Source organism: Salmo salar, chromosome 03 (genome assembly GCF_965601325.2).
Source record: "Salmo salar chromosome 03, fSalSal1, whole genome shotgun sequence".
Classification (NCBI taxonomy): domain Eukaryota; kingdom Metazoa; phylum Chordata; class Actinopteri; order Salmoniformes; family Salmonidae; genus Salmo; species Salmo salar.
Window position 1 is genome coordinate 29538268 of NC_138293.1, and position 17323 is coordinate 29555590.

Here is a 17323-nt window from a genome sequence, read left to right on the forward strand (position 1 = left end):
ATGGAATTCAAATGAGGAGATAGACAGATGGGTCAGGGGAGAAAGAGAGAATGTCCACTTGGGAGAGATAAGGATTCCAGTGCCACCACCCCGCTGGCCAGATGCTCTCGGGGTATGCGAGAACACGTGGGCAGACGAGGACAGAGCAGTAGGAGTAGCAGTGTTATCTGTGGTAATCCATGTTTCCGTCAGCGCCAAGAAGTCGAGGGACTGGAGGGCAGCATAGGCTGAGGTGAACTCTGCCTTGTTGGCCGCAGACCGGCAGTTCCAGAGGCTGCCGGAGACCTGGAACTCCAAGTGGGTTGTGCGCGCTGGGACCACCAAGCGGTGTGAAGCGTTTGTGTGGCCTGTGCAGAGGGGAGAGAACAGGGATAGACAGACACATAGTTGACAGGCTACAGAAGAGGCTACGCTAATGCAAAGGAGGTTGGAATGACAAGTGGACTACACGTCTCGAATGTTCAGAAAGTTAAGCTTACGTTGCAAAAATCGTATTGACTAAAATGACAAATGATACAGGACTGCTGGCTGGTGAAGTAGGCTAGCTAGCAGTGGCTGCGTTGTTGACTTTGTTTGAACGTGTAGCTGGCTAGGTAACCTCGATAGTTTCAGTACTACACCTTATCATGATACAAAAGCAACTATGTAGCTAGCTAACATGGCACTAATCAAGACGTTCCTTTGTAATGTATTTAGTTTCTACAATGCTGCTCAAAGGTAATAGTTGGCTAGGTTTGGAAAAATGGCGTCGCGGGGGACGAAAATAGCTGGCTAGCTAACCTCGATAATTACTCTAAACTACACAATTATCAAACTATGACAAAGACAACTATGTAGCTAGCTAACACTGCACTAGTCAAATCGTTCCGTTGTAATGTATTAGTTTCTACAGTGTTGCTAGTCAGTAAAGGTCGGCTAGCTAGCAGTGGGTTTGATGATGACAAGGTGTGTTGACTAAGTCTGGACAACGGCGGCGCGGCTGGCTAGCTAACCTCGATAATTACTCTAAACTACACAATTATCTTAGATACAAAGACCGCAAAGACAACTATGTAGCTAGCTAACACTACACTAATCAAGTCGTTCCGTTGTAATGTAATAGTTTCTACAGTGCTGCTAGTCGGTAGAAGTTGGCTAGTTGGCTAGCTAGCAGTGTTGACTAAGTTAGGAGGACGAAAACAGCTGGCTAGCTAACCTCGATAATTACTCTAAACTACACAATTATCTTTGATACAAAGACGGCTATGTAGCTAGCTAAGAAAAATTGCTCAGATCAAACAAATCAAACCGTTGTAATGTAATGAAATGTAATATTACCTGCGGAGCGAAGCGAAGTCCCCACAGCAATGTTAGTGAGCATTTCTCCTTTGCCAAGATAATCCATCCACCTGACAGGTGTGGCATATCAACAAGTTGATTAAACAGCATGATTATTACACAGGTTCACCTTGTGCTGGGGATAATAAAAGGCAACTCTAAAATGTGCGGTTTTGTCACAACACAATGCCACAGATGACTTAAGTTTTGAGGGAGCGTGCAATTGGCATGCTAACTGCAGGAATGTTCACCAAAGCTTTTGCCAGACAATTGAATGTTAATTTCTCTACCATAAGCTGCCTCCAATGTTGTTTTAGAGAATTTTGTCAGAATGTCCAACTGGCCTCACAACCACAGACCACGTGTAATGACGCCAGTCCAGGACCTCCACATCCGGCTTCTTCACCTAAACTGTCTGAGAGGGGAGGGGGGGTTGGCTGGCTGCAACCCTGCCCAGTCATGTGAAATCCATTGTTTAGGACGTCATTTATTTAAATAGACTGATTTCCTTATTTTCTGTGTTCCTCAATACTGTTAGCCTGATGAGCAAAAGCCTAGGCATTCGTTCGGAGCGCTAAAGCAAGTCTTCGTTTCAGAATCAAATTTCAAATCAAATTTATTTTTATATAGCCCTTCGTACATCAGCTGATATTCTCAAAGTGCTGTACAGAAACCCAGCCTAAAACCCCAAACAGCAAGCAAAGCATGTGAAAGAAGCACGGTGGCTAGGAAAAACTCCCTAGGAAAAACTCCCTAGAAAGGCCAAAAACCTAGGAAGAAACCTAGAGAGGAACCAGGCTATGAGGGGTGGCCAGTCCTCTTCTGGCTGTGCAGGGTGGATATTATAACAGAACATGGTCAAGATGTTAAAATGTTCATAAATGACCAGCATGGTCAAATAATAATAATCATAGTAGTTGTCGAGGGTGCAACAAGCACGTCCGGTGAACAGGTCAGGGTTCCATAGCCGCAGGCAGAACAGTTGAAACTGGAGCAGCAGCACGGCCAGGTGGACTGGGGACAGCAAGGAGTCATCATACCAGGTAGTCCTGAGGCATGGTCCTAGGGCTCAGGTCCTCCGAGAGAAAGACAGAAAGAGAGAAAGAGAGAATTAGAGAGAGCATATTTAAATACACACAGGACACCGGATAAGACAAGAGAAATACTCCAGATGTAACAGACTGACCCTAGCCCCCCGACACATAAACTACTGCAGCATAAATACTGGAGGCTGAGACAGGAGGGATCAGAAGACACTGTGGCCCCATCCGATGATACCCCCGGACAGGGCCAAACAGGCAGGATATAACCCCACCCACTTTGCCAAAGCACAGCCCCCACACCACTAGAGGGATGTCTCCAACCACCAACTTACCGTCCTAAGACAAGGCCGAGTATAGCCCACAACGATCTCCGCCATGGCACAACCCAAGGGGGGGGGCGCCAACCCAGACAGGAAGACCACGTCAGTGACTCAACCCACTCAAGTGACGCACCCCTCCCATGGACGGCATGGAAGAACACCAGTAGGCCAGTGACTCAGCCCCTGTAAAAGGGTTAGAGGCAGAGAATCCCAGTGGAAAGAGGGGAACCGGCAAGGCAGAGACAGCAAGGGCGGTTCGTTGCTCCAGCCTTTCCGTTCACCTTCACACTCCTGGGCCAGACTATACTTAATCATAGGACCTACTGAAGAGAAAAGTCTTCAGTAAAGACTTAAAGGTTGAGACTGAGTCTGCGTCTCTCACATTGGTAGGTAGACCATTCCATAAAAATTGAGCTCTATAGGAGAAAGCCCTACCTCCAGCCGTTTGCTTAGAAATTCTAGGGACAATTAGGAGGCCTGCGTCTTGTGACCGTAGCGTACGTGTAGGTATGTACGGCAGGACCAAATCGGAAAGATAGGTAGGAGCAAGCCCATGTAATGCTTTGTAGGTTAGCAGTAAAACCTTGAAATCAGCCCTTGCCTTAACAGGAAGCCAGTGTAGGGAGGCTAGCACTGGAGTAATATGATCAAATGTTTTGGTTCTAGTCAGGATTCTAGCAGCCGTATTTAGCACTAACTGAAGTTTATTTAGTGCTTTATCCGGGTAGCCGGAAAGTAGAGCATTGCAGTAGTCCAGCCTAGAAGTAACAAAAGCATGGATTAATTTTTCTGCGTCATTTTTGGACAGAAAATTTCAGATTTTTGCAATGTTACGTAGATGGAAAAAAGCTGTCCTTGAAACAGTCTTGATATGTTCTTCAAAAGAGAGATCAGGGTCCAGAGTAACGCCGAGGTCCTTCACAGTTTTATTTGAGACGACTGTACAACCATCCAGATTAATTGTCAGATTCAACAGAAGATCTCTTTGTTTCTTGGGACCTAGAACAAGCATCTCTGTTTTGTCCGAGTTTAAAAGTAGAAAGTTTGCAGCCATCCACTTCTTTATGTCTGAAACACAGGCTTCTAGCGAGGGCAATTTTGGGGCTTCACCATGTTTCATTGAAATTTACAGCTGTGTGTCGTCCGCATAGCAGTGAAATTTAACATTATGTTTTCGAATGACATCCCCAAGAGGTAAAATATATAGTGAAAACAATAGTGGTCCTAAAACGGAACCTTGAGGAACACCGAAATTTACAATTGATTTGTCAGAGGACAAACCATTCACAGAGACAAACTGATATCTTTCCGACAGATAAGATCTAAAGGTTGCTCATCACACGAGCATCGTTTTCCTACAGTAATGCAGTCCCTTTGATATAATCCTGTTTTTGCATACAGGGAATGCCATGTTTCCACGGATGCCAATGATGAACGGGCTGATGGGACCTAACCAACGATTCCCTCTGAATCCGTCCAATCCCGGAGCAGGACCCTGTATCCCAGACAATTTCTCTCCCCTCCACCGTATGCCTTTTACTGACAATCCAAGGTACTAACTGCAAATCTTACCTTGCTGTGGAAAGCACATAATAATCTGACAAACTGTATTGAACGTTAAGTCATCTCCATACAACTACTCGGTTTAACCAAATCAAATCGCAGACTTTGCTAGTGACCGTAGTTACCGTAGGGAGCTCTAGTTGTCGACAAAACAATGATAATGATGACTACATGTTTTTTTGTACATCACTCAAATCCTTGTACTTGTGTCCTTCCTGCAGGGACAGGAAGTTTAATCAGATGGCCAGAGAGGTGGTGGGTCCATGGCAGGGGGCTCCTGGTCTTGTCCATGGTGGCCCAGGCCTCACACCTCCTCCTGGGCCCGGGCCTGAGGGGGGTGAGGCGGAGGCCATGTCCAACGCCCAGAGGAGCACACTGAAGTGGGAGAAGGAGGAGACGCTGGGGGAGCTAGCCACTGTAGCCCCTGTCCTTTACACCAACGTCAACTTCCCCAGCCTTAAGGATGACTTCCCAGGTGTGTGTGTGTTTCCCAGTCACACCTCTGTGCACATCCAGCCGTTATCATGACTTAATATACAGTGGAAGATGTAATCAGATGTCCTTTTTGAGCTGCAGTCTGTTTTCGTCATGTAAAAAAAATATGATCTTCTTTCGGCACTCTACAGACTGGTCTACAAGAGTCAAACAGATTGCAAAGCTATGGAGGAAAGCAAGTTCTCAAGACAGGGCCCCATATGTGGTAAGATGCATTTCATTCTGCTTAAATGACTTATTGTCCCCAGTAGACAGACATACATTGAACATGTGAGAATCCTGTGAAGATGTTGTAATATCTCTGTCTCCCTTAACTTCTATGGGCTAGGTGGGACGGTAGTGTCCCACCTGCGGGACACAGCCAGTGAAATATCAGGGCGGAAAATTCAAAAACAACAAAATGTCATAGTTCAATTCTCAAACATACGACTATTTTACACCATTTTAAAGATACACTTTTCGTTAGTCTAACCACATTGTCCGATTTCAAAAAGGCTTTACAGCGAAAGTAAAACATTAGATTATGTTAGGAGAGTACATAGACACAAATAATCACACAGCCATTTTCCAAGCAAGGACGTGTCAATAAAACCCAAAACACAGCGAAATGAAGCACTAACCTTTGACGATCTTCATCAGATGACACTCCTAGGACATTATGTTACACAATAAATGTATGTTTTGTTCGATAAAGTTCATATTTATATCCAAAAACAGCATTTTACATTGGCGTGTGATATTCAGAAAATGTATTCCCACCAAAAAGTCCGGTGAATGTGCACATCAATTTACAAAAATACTCATCATAAACGTTGACAAAATACATAACAATTATTTTAAGAATTATAGATAGACTACTCCTTTATGCAACCGCTGTGTCAGATTTTAAAATAGCTTTACGGAGAAAGCACATTTTTCAATATTCTGAGTACATAGCTCAGCCATCACGGCGAGCTATTCAGACACCCGCCAAATTCGGGGCAATCTAAACTCAGAATTAGTATTAGAAATATTGTATTACCTTTGCTGATCTTCGTCAGAATGCACTCCCAGGACTGCTACTTCCACAAGAAATGTTGTTTTTGTTCCAAATAATCCATATTTATGTCCAAATACCTCCATTTTGTTCGTGCGTTCAGAGCACTATCCAAAGGGGAACGCGCGAGCGCGGAACGAGAGACGAAAAGTCAAAATGTTCCATTACCGTACTTAGAAGCATGTCAAACGCTGTTTAAAATCAATCTTTATGGTATTTTTTACGGAAAATTGCGATAATATTCCAACCGGACAATAGCATATTCATTCAAGAAGAAAAAGGAGGGGCGTGCTCGCGGGACCGAGCATATCCAATCCTTTTGTTGCCAGGCAGACCACTCAGTAACTGAGCTCCTATTATCTGCCCAGTGACAGGAAAATGCTCAAACCACTTTCTGAAGGCTTTAGACAGCCAATGGAAGCCTTAGGAAGTGCAACATCACCCCACAGACACTGGAGCTTCGATAGAGAATCAAAAGAAAGACTACAATTCTCAGACTTTTCACTTCCTGCTTGGATTTTTCTCAGGTTTTTGCCTGCCATATGAGTTCTGTTATACTCACAGACACCATTCAAACAGTTTTAGAAACTTTAGAGTGTTTTCTATCCAAATCTACTAATAATATGCATATTCTAGTTTCTGGGCCAGAGTAGTAACCTGTTTAAATTGGGTACGTTTTTCATCCGGCCGTGAAAATACTGCCCCCTAGCCCAGACAGGTTAAACTTTAGTCTGATGTGGTATTTATTCTATCAGTCAGACTACTACGTATTGCCGCTTTAACAGAAGAACCTCAGTTTTCAGTGTTAAACACACTACAGAACCTGTCATTTCTGGCAGAGGCCATGTTTTAATGACCTGCACTTGATAAAATAATGACTGAAAAAAAAAAACATTCGTAATCGTCTCCAAAGGATTCTATGACACCAGCTGAAATGATTTATTGTGTGTGTGTGTGTGTGTGTGTGTGTGTGTGTGTGTGTGTGTGTGTGTGTGTGTGTGTGTGTGTGTGTGTGTGTGTGTGTGTGTGTGTGTGTGTGTGTGTGTGTGTGTGTGTGTGTGTGTGTGTGTGTGTGTGTGTGTATTTGTCTGCGACTGATTTTGCTCCGCAGCAAAAGGCAAGGGACAACCGGGCTGCTCTGCGCATCAACAAGGTCCAGATGTCCAACGAGAGTCTGAAGAGGCAGCAGTCGCAGCAGATTCCCCTGTCCCAGCAGCCTCCCGCCTCACTGCAACTCCCCGACGAGGTGTTTGACCCCAACATACCTCTAGACACAGACTTGCTCTTTAAGGACCCTTTGAAACCCAAAGAGTCAGAGCATGAGCAAGAGTGGAAGTTTAGACAGGTAAGATTGTATTCAGAGAAGTGAGGTAGTAGTAGTGTGGCCTGCAGGCAGGTTAGTGTGTGTGAGATGCAACCAGGTGAGATACAGTTTAGGAAGGCCCCCCCCAAAAATACATTAGTCAAATGTCAAAACTCTTTTTTTGTCTTTTTGTAATTTAGACTGCTAAGCAAACATGCATTGCTTGTGAAGTCACTATTTAATAAACTAAACATGTTTTGCCTTTTCATCCTGTTCTTACGACAGCAAATGAGACAGAAAAGCAGGCAGCAAGCCAAGATCGAAGCCACCCAGAAGCTGGAGCAGGTGAAGAACGAGCAGCTGCAGCAGCAGCAACAGCAGTCAGGCAGCCAGTCGGAGGGAGATGGTAACAACAGCGGCAACCAGAGTCCTTCCTCCCAGCACGGCAGCAACGGCAGCATGTCCCCCATGCAGCACAGCACCGGAGGTAAAGAGGGCTTCCTCCAATCTCAACTGCCAGCGACGCCCACCTCAGGCCCCCCCGAAGACGTGTTTCTGCGACCCCCTCCTCCCCCTCCCTCAGGGGGTTCCTCTCAGCCCCAGTCCCCCCAGGTGTTCTCCCCTGGCTCCTCTGGCTCCAGACCCTCCTCTCCCTGTGACCCTTATGCCAAGATGGTGGGCACCCCCAGGCCTCCGACTCTAGGACCCGGCGCAAGTCGCAGAATGTCCATGGAGTCTGGCAAGTCTCCCACCTCTCTGATGGATCAGCAGGACAGAGGGAGGCTCACATCTCCCGCTCATGAGGCTTTTGGTTCGCCCACGTCCATGAGTAGGGAGATAGATCCCTATGCCAAGCCCCCTGACACCCCCAGGCCTGTTGCTGCGGACATGGACCCCTTCCTAAAGCCTATGGGCCCACCCAGAGTCAACCAGGGTCCTCAGGGGAGGCCCCCGATGGGCTCTCCAGTGCGGGGAGACCCTTACTCCAGACCCATGATCCGCCAAGAGGCCTACCAACGGATGGCTCAGAACAGGATGATCCTGTCAGACCCTTACTCCAGACCTCTGTTAGCTCCCATCCCGGGAAGCAACGAGCAGGGCTCAGTCCCTCAGTCTCTATTCAAGACCCCCATGCCTCCGCCCCAGGCCCAGGACCCCTTCAACAGACCAATGGGACACCTGTCAGACAGATTCTCTCAGCAGGGAGACCCCTACTCTCAGGCCTCTCTTACTCCGCGACCCCACGACAGTTTCACCAGTCCACCTAGGATGGCCCAGCACCATCCCCAGGGCCACCCTTTCCCCCAGCCCGGCCCAATAGCACAGTTACCTAACCGAAACCCTTACGCTCATGCTCCCTCTACCCCAAGGCCCGACCACTTCACATATGACCCCTTCGCCCAGCCCCCTGGAAACCCAAGACCCTCTTCAGACCCCTATGCTCAGATGTCAGGTACCACTCGACCCATGAATGACCCCAGTTGCCAACTTCCTGGAAACAGACCGTTCTTTGAGTCCAGCTACGCTCGACCTCCAGGAACCCCTCGCCCACACGACAACTACAGTCAGACCTCGGACCCTTACTCCCAGCAGCCCAACACTCCTCGCCCTGGCCCTGGCATGAACCAGTTCCCTCACCCACACCCCCAAGCACCTGGTCAGAGGATGTCCCCCGGGCACTCCATGGACCCCTACGCCCAGCAACCTGGTACCCCTCGGCCCCCCATGGGAAAGAGGTTCTCCAAGTCCCCAGGCAGCCAGAGGCTAGCCCCCATGGATCCCTACGCTAGCCAACCTGGAACCCCCAGGCCTATGAGTGGTGACATGTTCTCCCAGACCCCCAGGCCGATGCTGAGTGACCCGTACGCCCAGGCTCCAGGAACCCCCCGGCCAGGGATGGGACCTGACGGGCTGGGCAGACTGCAGGGGCAGAGGCCTGGTCCCATGGGGAATCAGCAGGACCCTTTCTCCACTCAAGGCGTTAGGCCCCAAGACGCTCCCTTCCCGCACCCTGGGTCACAGACACCAAAGCATCACGGTGGGATGGCCGATGATGGATTCTCTCCGTCGCCGTCCAGACGTCCCAACCAGACTCCTGTCCATGATCCTTATGAGCAGGCACCCATCCCCCCCTGTCCACAGCCAGCAGAAAGACTGGAGTTGAAGGAGCAGCAAGGCCAGGACCCTGGAGGACAGCTGCAAAGACCCTCCCAGATGCCTGGAACCTCCTCTGAGGTTCAGAGTGTCTCCCTGGCTGACAGTGAGGAGAGACTCAGACAGGTAGGAGGACTGACACTGTTTTTAACAGCTCTTATCTTTATTTAAAGCATTATCTTTCAGATATTAATTTTATCCGCTTCAGTATTCACTTAAATAAAATGTTTTATCCCTTGGCAAGCTGGAAGCCATGGTGATTAATAGCTTATACATTTCTATCACTTTTAATTTTTCAAACAAATATTCAGTAGAGTTCAGGCATGAATTATCTAGTTGAAGGTCTGACTAATCGTGTTTTATTTAGCGTCAACGCATCCGAGAGCTGATCCTGAAGCAGCAGCAGCAGAGGAATGCTATCCGCCAGGAGAATGCTGGTAACATGGCCCCTGGCACCCCTCGACCCTGGCCCCATGAGGGCCACGGACAACAGTGCGAGATATTCAGTCGGCCTCCTCCACCCTACCCTGGACCAGGACCCATGAGGTTCCCTGGACCCTTCCCAGGGGACCAGCGTGGCCCTTTCCCTAACGAGGGCCAGTTCCCCAGAGGACAACATCCTGGGGATCCTAATATCAGACATCAGGGGCCAAGGTTAGTAACTGGAATTACTGTCCTTACAGAGGTTACAGTAAACATGTCATCCCCCATGAGTGATGCAGCGCCAATGGAGATATCTCGTGTAATTACATTTCAGTTCATTACTATAGCTTCTGCCTTGGGCCAATCAGTGTCATTTTGTAAATGCTGGATTTCTATGGCAGGACAAGTCATTCACCCAAGTTTTGTCAAAATCGTCCCAGTGCTGTCTGAGATATGGACAGAGACCGATCCACAGTCATGGGGGACAATAAATAAGACAATCTTTTATGACTCATGAAATTTGTAGTCTGAGAAAAAACTGAATGAGCCACTCTAGATTGAATGTGGAGAATGTCTGAGAAAATTCAGCACAGGAATATGTATTGAAATATGTTTATTTTCTATCACTCAGGTTTGCATTTCCACCTGGTGGGCCTGGACCTCACGGAGGACAGGAGTTCTTCCTCAGAGGCCCCCACCCCATGCAGGACATCCACCCGGGGATGAGACGCTCTATGTCCGTGGACATGGCCAAGTCCATGGGGGGCAACCCCAACCCTATGGGGCTGCCACAGCATTTCCCTCCTCGCGGCTTGCCAATGCAGCAGCACAACATCATGGGTCAGCCTTTCATCGAGCTGAGACACAGAGCCCCTGACAGCAGACTTCGCCTCCCCTTCGGTCCCAACGCCATGGATCAATGTCCCAACATGGATCCCAACCTCCAGCCCCAAAGGCCTCCTGGTTTCATGGGAGGGCCTGAGTTCAGGTTCCCTCCAGGTATGAACCAAGATGGCTCCAGGATGATGATGGATTCCATGGGGAACCAGCAGGTTGGCCAGAGCCAGCTGTCATCTAGCATGGAGAACCTCCACCAGCAGCAGCAGGCTCAGATGCAAGGGGGCACCATGCCCAGGCAAGCCCAGCTGATGAGGTCCATGAGCCAGCCAGCTTCGAACAAGACGCAGAGTATGTCAGCTCCTTCCATGATGACGCCAGGGCCATCTGCTGGACACACTGATGATCAGGGAGTCTCCATGGCTAACAACCACGATGGAGTGGAGGAGAAACTGGACACCGTCGAATCGGCTGTCAAAGACCTGGAAGACGTGGAGGTGAAGGACCTGGTCGATGCCGATCTGGACAACCTAAACCTGGATCCGGAAGAAGAAGACGGCAAAGACCTGGACCTGGAGACCAACGATTTGCACCTGGACGACTTCCTGACATCAGGGAAGTTCGACATCATCGCGTACACTGACCCTGACCTGAACGATATCAAGAAGGACATGTTCAACGAGGAGTTGGAGCTTAGTGACCCCATGGAAGACCACAGTGATGCCTCAGACTTCCAGAAGGCTTTGTCTGAGAAGAGGAACTTCAACTCTAGTTGTGGTGGCGCTGCATCTTCCTTCTCTAATTTAACATCTGGAATGGGGAAGTCGGAGGGAACGGCCGAGAAGTATTCCTCGTCAGCTGACGTCAAACAGGAAGTGAGCTGTAGACAAAGCGCCGCGTCCTCCCTGCCCTCGAAGCAGAAGATCAAAATGGTAGACGGAGACATCCTGTCCCAGACGTCCAATGAGAGGACGGACCAGCAAGTAGACGAAAACACTAACAACCAATCAGGAGTGCTCTCTGACTCCACCCCAGTCCTATCTAGCTTACTAATCAAGCAGCAGCCAGAGGAGTCCTCCTCTGACAATCAAGGCAGTGGTAACTCTATGGCACAGCCAAATCAAGATGCTCAGAACAACTCCCAAACCATGGATCCCACTAGCAGGGGAGAAAGAGAAGGAGATACATCCATGTCTACCTTTGAGATAGACCAGAGTGGGTTGACCCCGGCTCAGCAGGCCCTGTTGGTCCAGACGTTGGGCCAGGTGGGGCCAGGGGGGCACAGACCCCTGCTGCTGGAGGAGCAGCCCCTCCTCCTACAGGACCTGCTGGACCAGGAGAGGCAGGAGCAGCAGCAGCAGAGGCAGATGCAGGCCATGATCCGACAGCGCTCCTCCAGTGACTCCTTCTTCCCCAACATCGGTAACTTGATGTTTTTCATTCAGGCTAAATGCTTTTATTCCAGTTCAAACAAGTTATTTACCTTCACATTTTGTATGAGAAATAAATAGTATGAATATAAGTGATATGCATAGAGGAATTTGTCTATAAAATAAATCATTGAGGACATTTGTCTTTAGGAAAGGGCAAATTGCTGATCGCACATCTTTTTTTGTCTGCAGATTTTGACGCAATCACTGACCCTATTATGAAAGCAAAGATGGTCGCTCTGAAAGGCATCAACAAGGTCATGGTTCAAAACAACATGGGAATGACACCGATGGTCATGAATAGGTTTCCGCCTGGTGCTGCAGCACCGTGTCCTGAAAGCGCCTCTGCTCCCCCACAGGCCGTTGGACAGGTAACTGAACCGCTTTTCACCAAATCACTTCTCTCAAGTCTTCTTTCATACACAAACCACACTAGGAAACACGAATTATAACAACAATTTGTTTCTCTTTCAAAACCAGGATGGCAAGCTGACACCCGCGGTGGCAAGGCCCAACCCTCCGAATTTTGGGTCAGATTTTGTCAGTAAGTTCCATTTTCAAATTGTCAGTGAATTCATCTTTTGATTTACGAGCCGAAGTTCAATAATAATGGCATAAAATACAATTCTGTCTCCCCTAAGATGTTTTTTAGGCTTAGCCCATTGGGTGTTTTTAAGAAATGCTGTTTAAAATATGTCAAATAAAAACTCACTCTCTGTTATCTCCCCCTCAGATAATGCTCAGAAGGCTCAGTACGAGGAGTGGCTCCAGGAGACCCAGCAGCTGCTCCAGATGCAGCAGAAGTTTCTGGAGGAGAAGATCGGAGCCCACAGGAAGGCCAAGAAGGCCCTGTGTGCCAAGCAGCGCACGGCCAAGAAGGCTGGGAGGGAGTTTGCTGAGGAGGACGCAGAGCAGCTCAAACATGTCACAGAGCAGCAGAGTGTAGTCCAGAAACAGCTGGAGCAGGTAAATGCTGCTGAGGGCACTCTTTCTTTCACCTTTTTCCATCAGCACTTCCTCTCACCCTTGCACTATGCTCTCAATTCAACTCTCAAACTGCCCTTGCTTGGAGAGCTATGTTTTGAGCCCCTGTCAAAAATGTTGATTCTTTCTTCAGTGATTCAGACATCATTTAAATGCTCCTTATAATGATCATGAATATTCATTAATGGATGTCAATGAAAACATTTAATTGTTATTGTCTGTGTTGGGGTTTGAGACATGCATTGTCATGAGTTTGCCTCTGTGCTCATGAATTGTGTTTGGTTCTTGTCCTTTCAGATCCGGAAGCAGCAGAAAGAGCATGCCGAACTGATCGAGGAGTATCAAGTGAAGCAGCAGCAGCAGCAGCAGGGTGGCAGTGGCATGCCTCCCACTGTGATGCCAGCGACTGTGCCAGGGATGCCACCAATGCAGGGTGTCCCTGGTGGCAAGGTACCAAGCGGGCCTCCGATGAGCCAACAGCCACCTATGAACCCCATGATGCATCAGGTGCCACTACATCCAGGCCAGCCGAACGCCCCTCCACAACACATGCCGATAACCAACCAACCAGGCTGGCATCCTGGAGCTCCCATGCCCATGGGTGACCCCAATATGCCCCCTCAGATTCCCATGGGAAACCCAGCACAGCAGCCCTCCCAGATGCCCCAGCAGATGCCTCCCCAGATGCCCCAGCAGATCCCCATAGAAAACCAACCTCAGGCTCAACCCAGTGGGGTCACAACCCCACAGGGCTCTGGTCTGAAGTTTGACGACAACAACCCGTTCAGCGAGGGCTTCCAGGAGAGAGAGCGGAGGGAGAGGCTGAGAGAGCAGCAGGAGAGGCAGAGGGTCCAGCTGATGCAGGAGGTAGAGCGCCAACGGGCACTGAAACAACGCATGGAGATGGAACAGCAAGGTTTGCTGGGGCCCGACGGGGGGAACATGGCCCCCATCTCTCAGATGCCGTTCTTCAATGCCGAGCTTCCCCAGGACTTCATGCAGCCACAGAGGCCACAACTACCACAACAGCAGCAGCAGTTGGGACCTATGTTTCCCCAGCAGCAGTCCATGCAGTCAGGGATGGGCTCTCCTCCCGGGGTCTACATGCAAGGTGGGGACCGGAGGGCCATGATGGGTAATGGGATGCTTCCTCAGGACATGGGGCCTGGTGGTTTTGGGCCTGATACCATGGGTCTACAGGGAGCTAACTTCCCCCAGGGTCCACCCAGACCCAGGAGGTTCAGCGGGCCAGGCATGATGCCTCAGATGCCCGGGGAACGCCCTCTGTTTGGCGGAGACTCCTCCACCACACCCCTGCCTTCCAACTTCCCCGGCTCGGGTCAGTCTCTGATCCAGCTCTACTCCAACATCATCCCGGAAGAGAAGGGTAAGAAGAAGAGGAACAGAAAGAAGAAAAAAGACAACGACGACGCAGATTCCATTAAAACCCCGTCCACGCCGCACTCTGACCTCACAGCCCCTCTGACACCCTGCCGGTCGGACACATCCTCCACACCCACCAGGAACAACGCCCACCTCTTCGGGGACCAGGACCTCTCCAGGTCCCCCTTACTGGGCTCCTCCACCTCTACCCACAGCCACTCTGAGCTGGAACGGCAGCTCTCTGGAGGAGGCTTGGGGGTGGGTGGTGGTGGGCAGCCTGGAGGGATGAGCAGCCTCCCATCAGACATCGCCAGGGCCCAGGCTCTGGAGCAAGAGCGCATCCTCAGCAACATCAAGCTGGAGCAGACTGAGAGCACCGAGTGCGCCTCATCCGACATGTGCTCAGGGATGGGCATAGTAAAGGAGGAGGGTGGACCTGCAGCACAGAGTCCCTCGCACGGCGGGGGAGGCAAGGGGGAGTCTGGGGGTAATAACGAGCTCCTCAAACACCTGTTGAAGAACAAGCAGACCCCTCTTAATGGACCAGGGCTTCCCCACCAACGGTCTGAGGAGGAGGAGGTGGCTACGGACTGTAAGGCCCTGCTGCTGAGGCAGAGCTCCATGGACAGCAATGGGGTGAGTCTCACTCTGTCTGGCAGATAAGGCATGGCAGTGGAGGCTGGTGGAGGCTCATTGCAACAGCTGGGATGGATTGAATGGAACAGTTTCGTTCCATTCGTTACAGTGAGCCTATCCTCCGATTTCTCCCTCGACCAGCCTCCATTGAGTCAGTGACCGCTAGCTTGCTATGTAGGTAGATGAGCAGCCAGTGTGAGTCACGGCCAAGCCAAGCAGGCTCAGTGAATCAGTCAGATGGGTCGTGTCTCTCGCTGCCTGCGACAAACTGCTGTGAGTCATAGTAAGACGCAGTATTTTAGGCTGAGTCATGATTCATGAAATGTTTTTTGACAACACATTTTTATAGATAATGCTGTATTGTTGTGCTTAGCCATGAGAGAGACACTGCTGTCTTATCAGTTCCTCTGTTAAATTGACAATAAAGTCATCTTTATCTATGTTCTCCCAGGCGTATTCAGACGGACAGATGTCTGGCCTGCCAGAGTTTCCAGGACCGCTGCTTGCAGGACAGGAGAAAAAGAAAGGCAGGAACAAGAGGACCCCCAAGGGAGGGGAGAGGCCCGCCTCTCGCTACAGGAAGAGGAAGAAAGAGGGGGAGGAGAAGCAACTGGTGCACTGTAGCACAGATGCACTAATGACCCAGCTAAAACAGGTAGGGGATATACCTAAACATCACATAACACTAGGGACTATGTAGTCCGCGACAGAAAAGAAGCCAATGATGAAATAGTGAAAGGAGTGCTGTTGATTCTCTAAACACACTTCAGAGTATAGACTCCTTACACCGGTAGGCCACATTCAGCATGCAGAAAGGCTACATGTACTCACATGTATCTCGCATTGAGGGGAGGTCAATTCTCCCTTCAGAGATATTTCTTTACACTACTCAATCTTTAGCAGTGCTGTGATGCATTGACCACAGAGCTAACTAATTACAGATAGGATAGGACGGTACCCCTGGTGTGTGTATGCTGATACCATTACACGTATTATAGCCACATACACTACATGACCAAAAGTATGTGGACACCTGGTTGTCGAACATCTCACTCCAAAATCATGGGCATTAATATGGAGTTATTCCCCCCTTTGCTGCCTTAACAGCCTCCGCTCTTCTGGGAAGGCTTTCCACTAGATGTTGGAACATTGCTGCGGGGACTTGCTTCCATTCAGCAACAAGCATTAGTGAGGTCGTGCGCTGATGTTGGACGATTATGCATTGCTCGCAATCGGCGTTCCAATTCATCCCGAAGATGTTCGATGGGTTTGAGGTCAGGGCTCTGTGCAGGCCAGTCAAGTTCTTCCACACTGATCTCGACAAAGCATTTATGTTTGCACCTTGCTTTGTGTAAGGGGGCGTTGTCATGCTGAAAGAGGAAAGGGCCTTCCTCAAACTGTTGCCACAAAGTTGGAAGCACAGAATCATCTAGAATGTCATTGTGTGCTGTAGCCCGAACTATGAAAAACAGCCCCAGACCATTATTTCCTCCTCCACCAAACTTGATAGTTGGCACTAGTGTTGGGGTAGGAAGCATTCTCCTGGCATCCGCCAAACCCAGATTAGTCCGTCAGACTGCCAGATGGTGAAGTGTGATTCATCACTCCAGAGAATGCGATTCCACTGCTCCAGAGTCCAATGGTGGCGAGCTTTACACCACTCCAGCCGACACTTGGCATTGCACATGGTGATCTTAGGCTTGTGTGCGGCTGCTTGGCAATGGATACCCATTTCATGAAGCTCTCGACAAACAGTTCTTGTGCTGACGTTCCTTTCCAGAGGCAGTTTGGAACTTGTAATGAGTGTTGCACCCAAGGACAGATGATTTCTACACGCTTCAGCACTCGGCGGTCCCGTTCTATGAGCTTGTATGACCTACCACTTCGCGGCTGAGCCGTTGTTGCTCCTAGACGTTTCCACTTCACAATAACAGTACTTACAGTTGACCGGGGCAGCTCTAGCAGGGCAGAAATTTGACAAACTGACTTGTTGGAAAGGTGGGACTATGGACTATGGGTGTGGCTGAAATAGCAGAGTCCACTAATTTGAAGGGGTGTCCACATACTTTTGTGTATATATATATAGTGATTATGGACTAGCAAATTCTGCCCCCTGCCCCCCATGGTGCTGTTCATTGATTAAGTCTGATCATATAATGTCTTCATAAATGGCTGTAGTTAAATGGAATAGAAACTGATTTCTGATTTGCATACTGCAATCCACAGTTTGATGGCATAGAACCATATATGAAATGTAGAAAATGATGTTCATTGAAACAAATTGTCGTTGAATACTGACTGGGTGCTGCTACACTGTGTGCATCTCATTGATAAATGAGACTTAAATAATAATGTTCTTCTTACCAAAGGTTATTATAAAACCGTCAACCAGCTCTTTA

The 17323-nt window shown here is 49.1% G+C and overlaps 1 protein-coding gene across 6 annotated transcripts in view; it reads left to right on the forward strand.

Annotated features, from left to right (window-relative positions):
• Window positions 1-17323, forward strand: part of LOC106599252 (histone-lysine N-methyltransferase 2C) — a 155010-nt gene that overhangs the window by 109276 nt on the left and 28411 nt on the right. For 5 of the 6 annotated variants that reach the window (XM_014190382.3, XM_014190383.3, XM_014190384.3 and 2 more), the window contains 12 exons: window positions 4082-4232; window positions 4465-4718; window positions 4870-4943; window positions 6886-7119; window positions 7363-9357; window positions 9599-9885; window positions 10286-11913; window positions 12114-12292; window positions 12402-12465; window positions 12655-12887; window positions 13203-14924; window positions 15376-15579. In XM_014190382.3, coding sequence (XP_014045857.3) covers window positions 4082-4232; window positions 4465-4718; window positions 4870-4943; window positions 6886-7119; window positions 7363-9357; window positions 9599-9885; window positions 10286-11913; window positions 12114-12292; window positions 12402-12465; window positions 12655-12887; window positions 13203-14924; window positions 15376-15579 — 7025 coding nt within the window. The remainder of the gene's footprint in view (window positions 1-4081; window positions 4233-4464; window positions 4719-4869; window positions 4944-6885; window positions 7120-7362; window positions 9358-9598; window positions 9886-10285; window positions 11914-12113; window positions 12293-12401; window positions 12466-12654; window positions 12888-13202; window positions 14925-15375; window positions 15580-17323) is intronic. The other variant, XM_082973406.1, reaches the window with a different exon arrangement.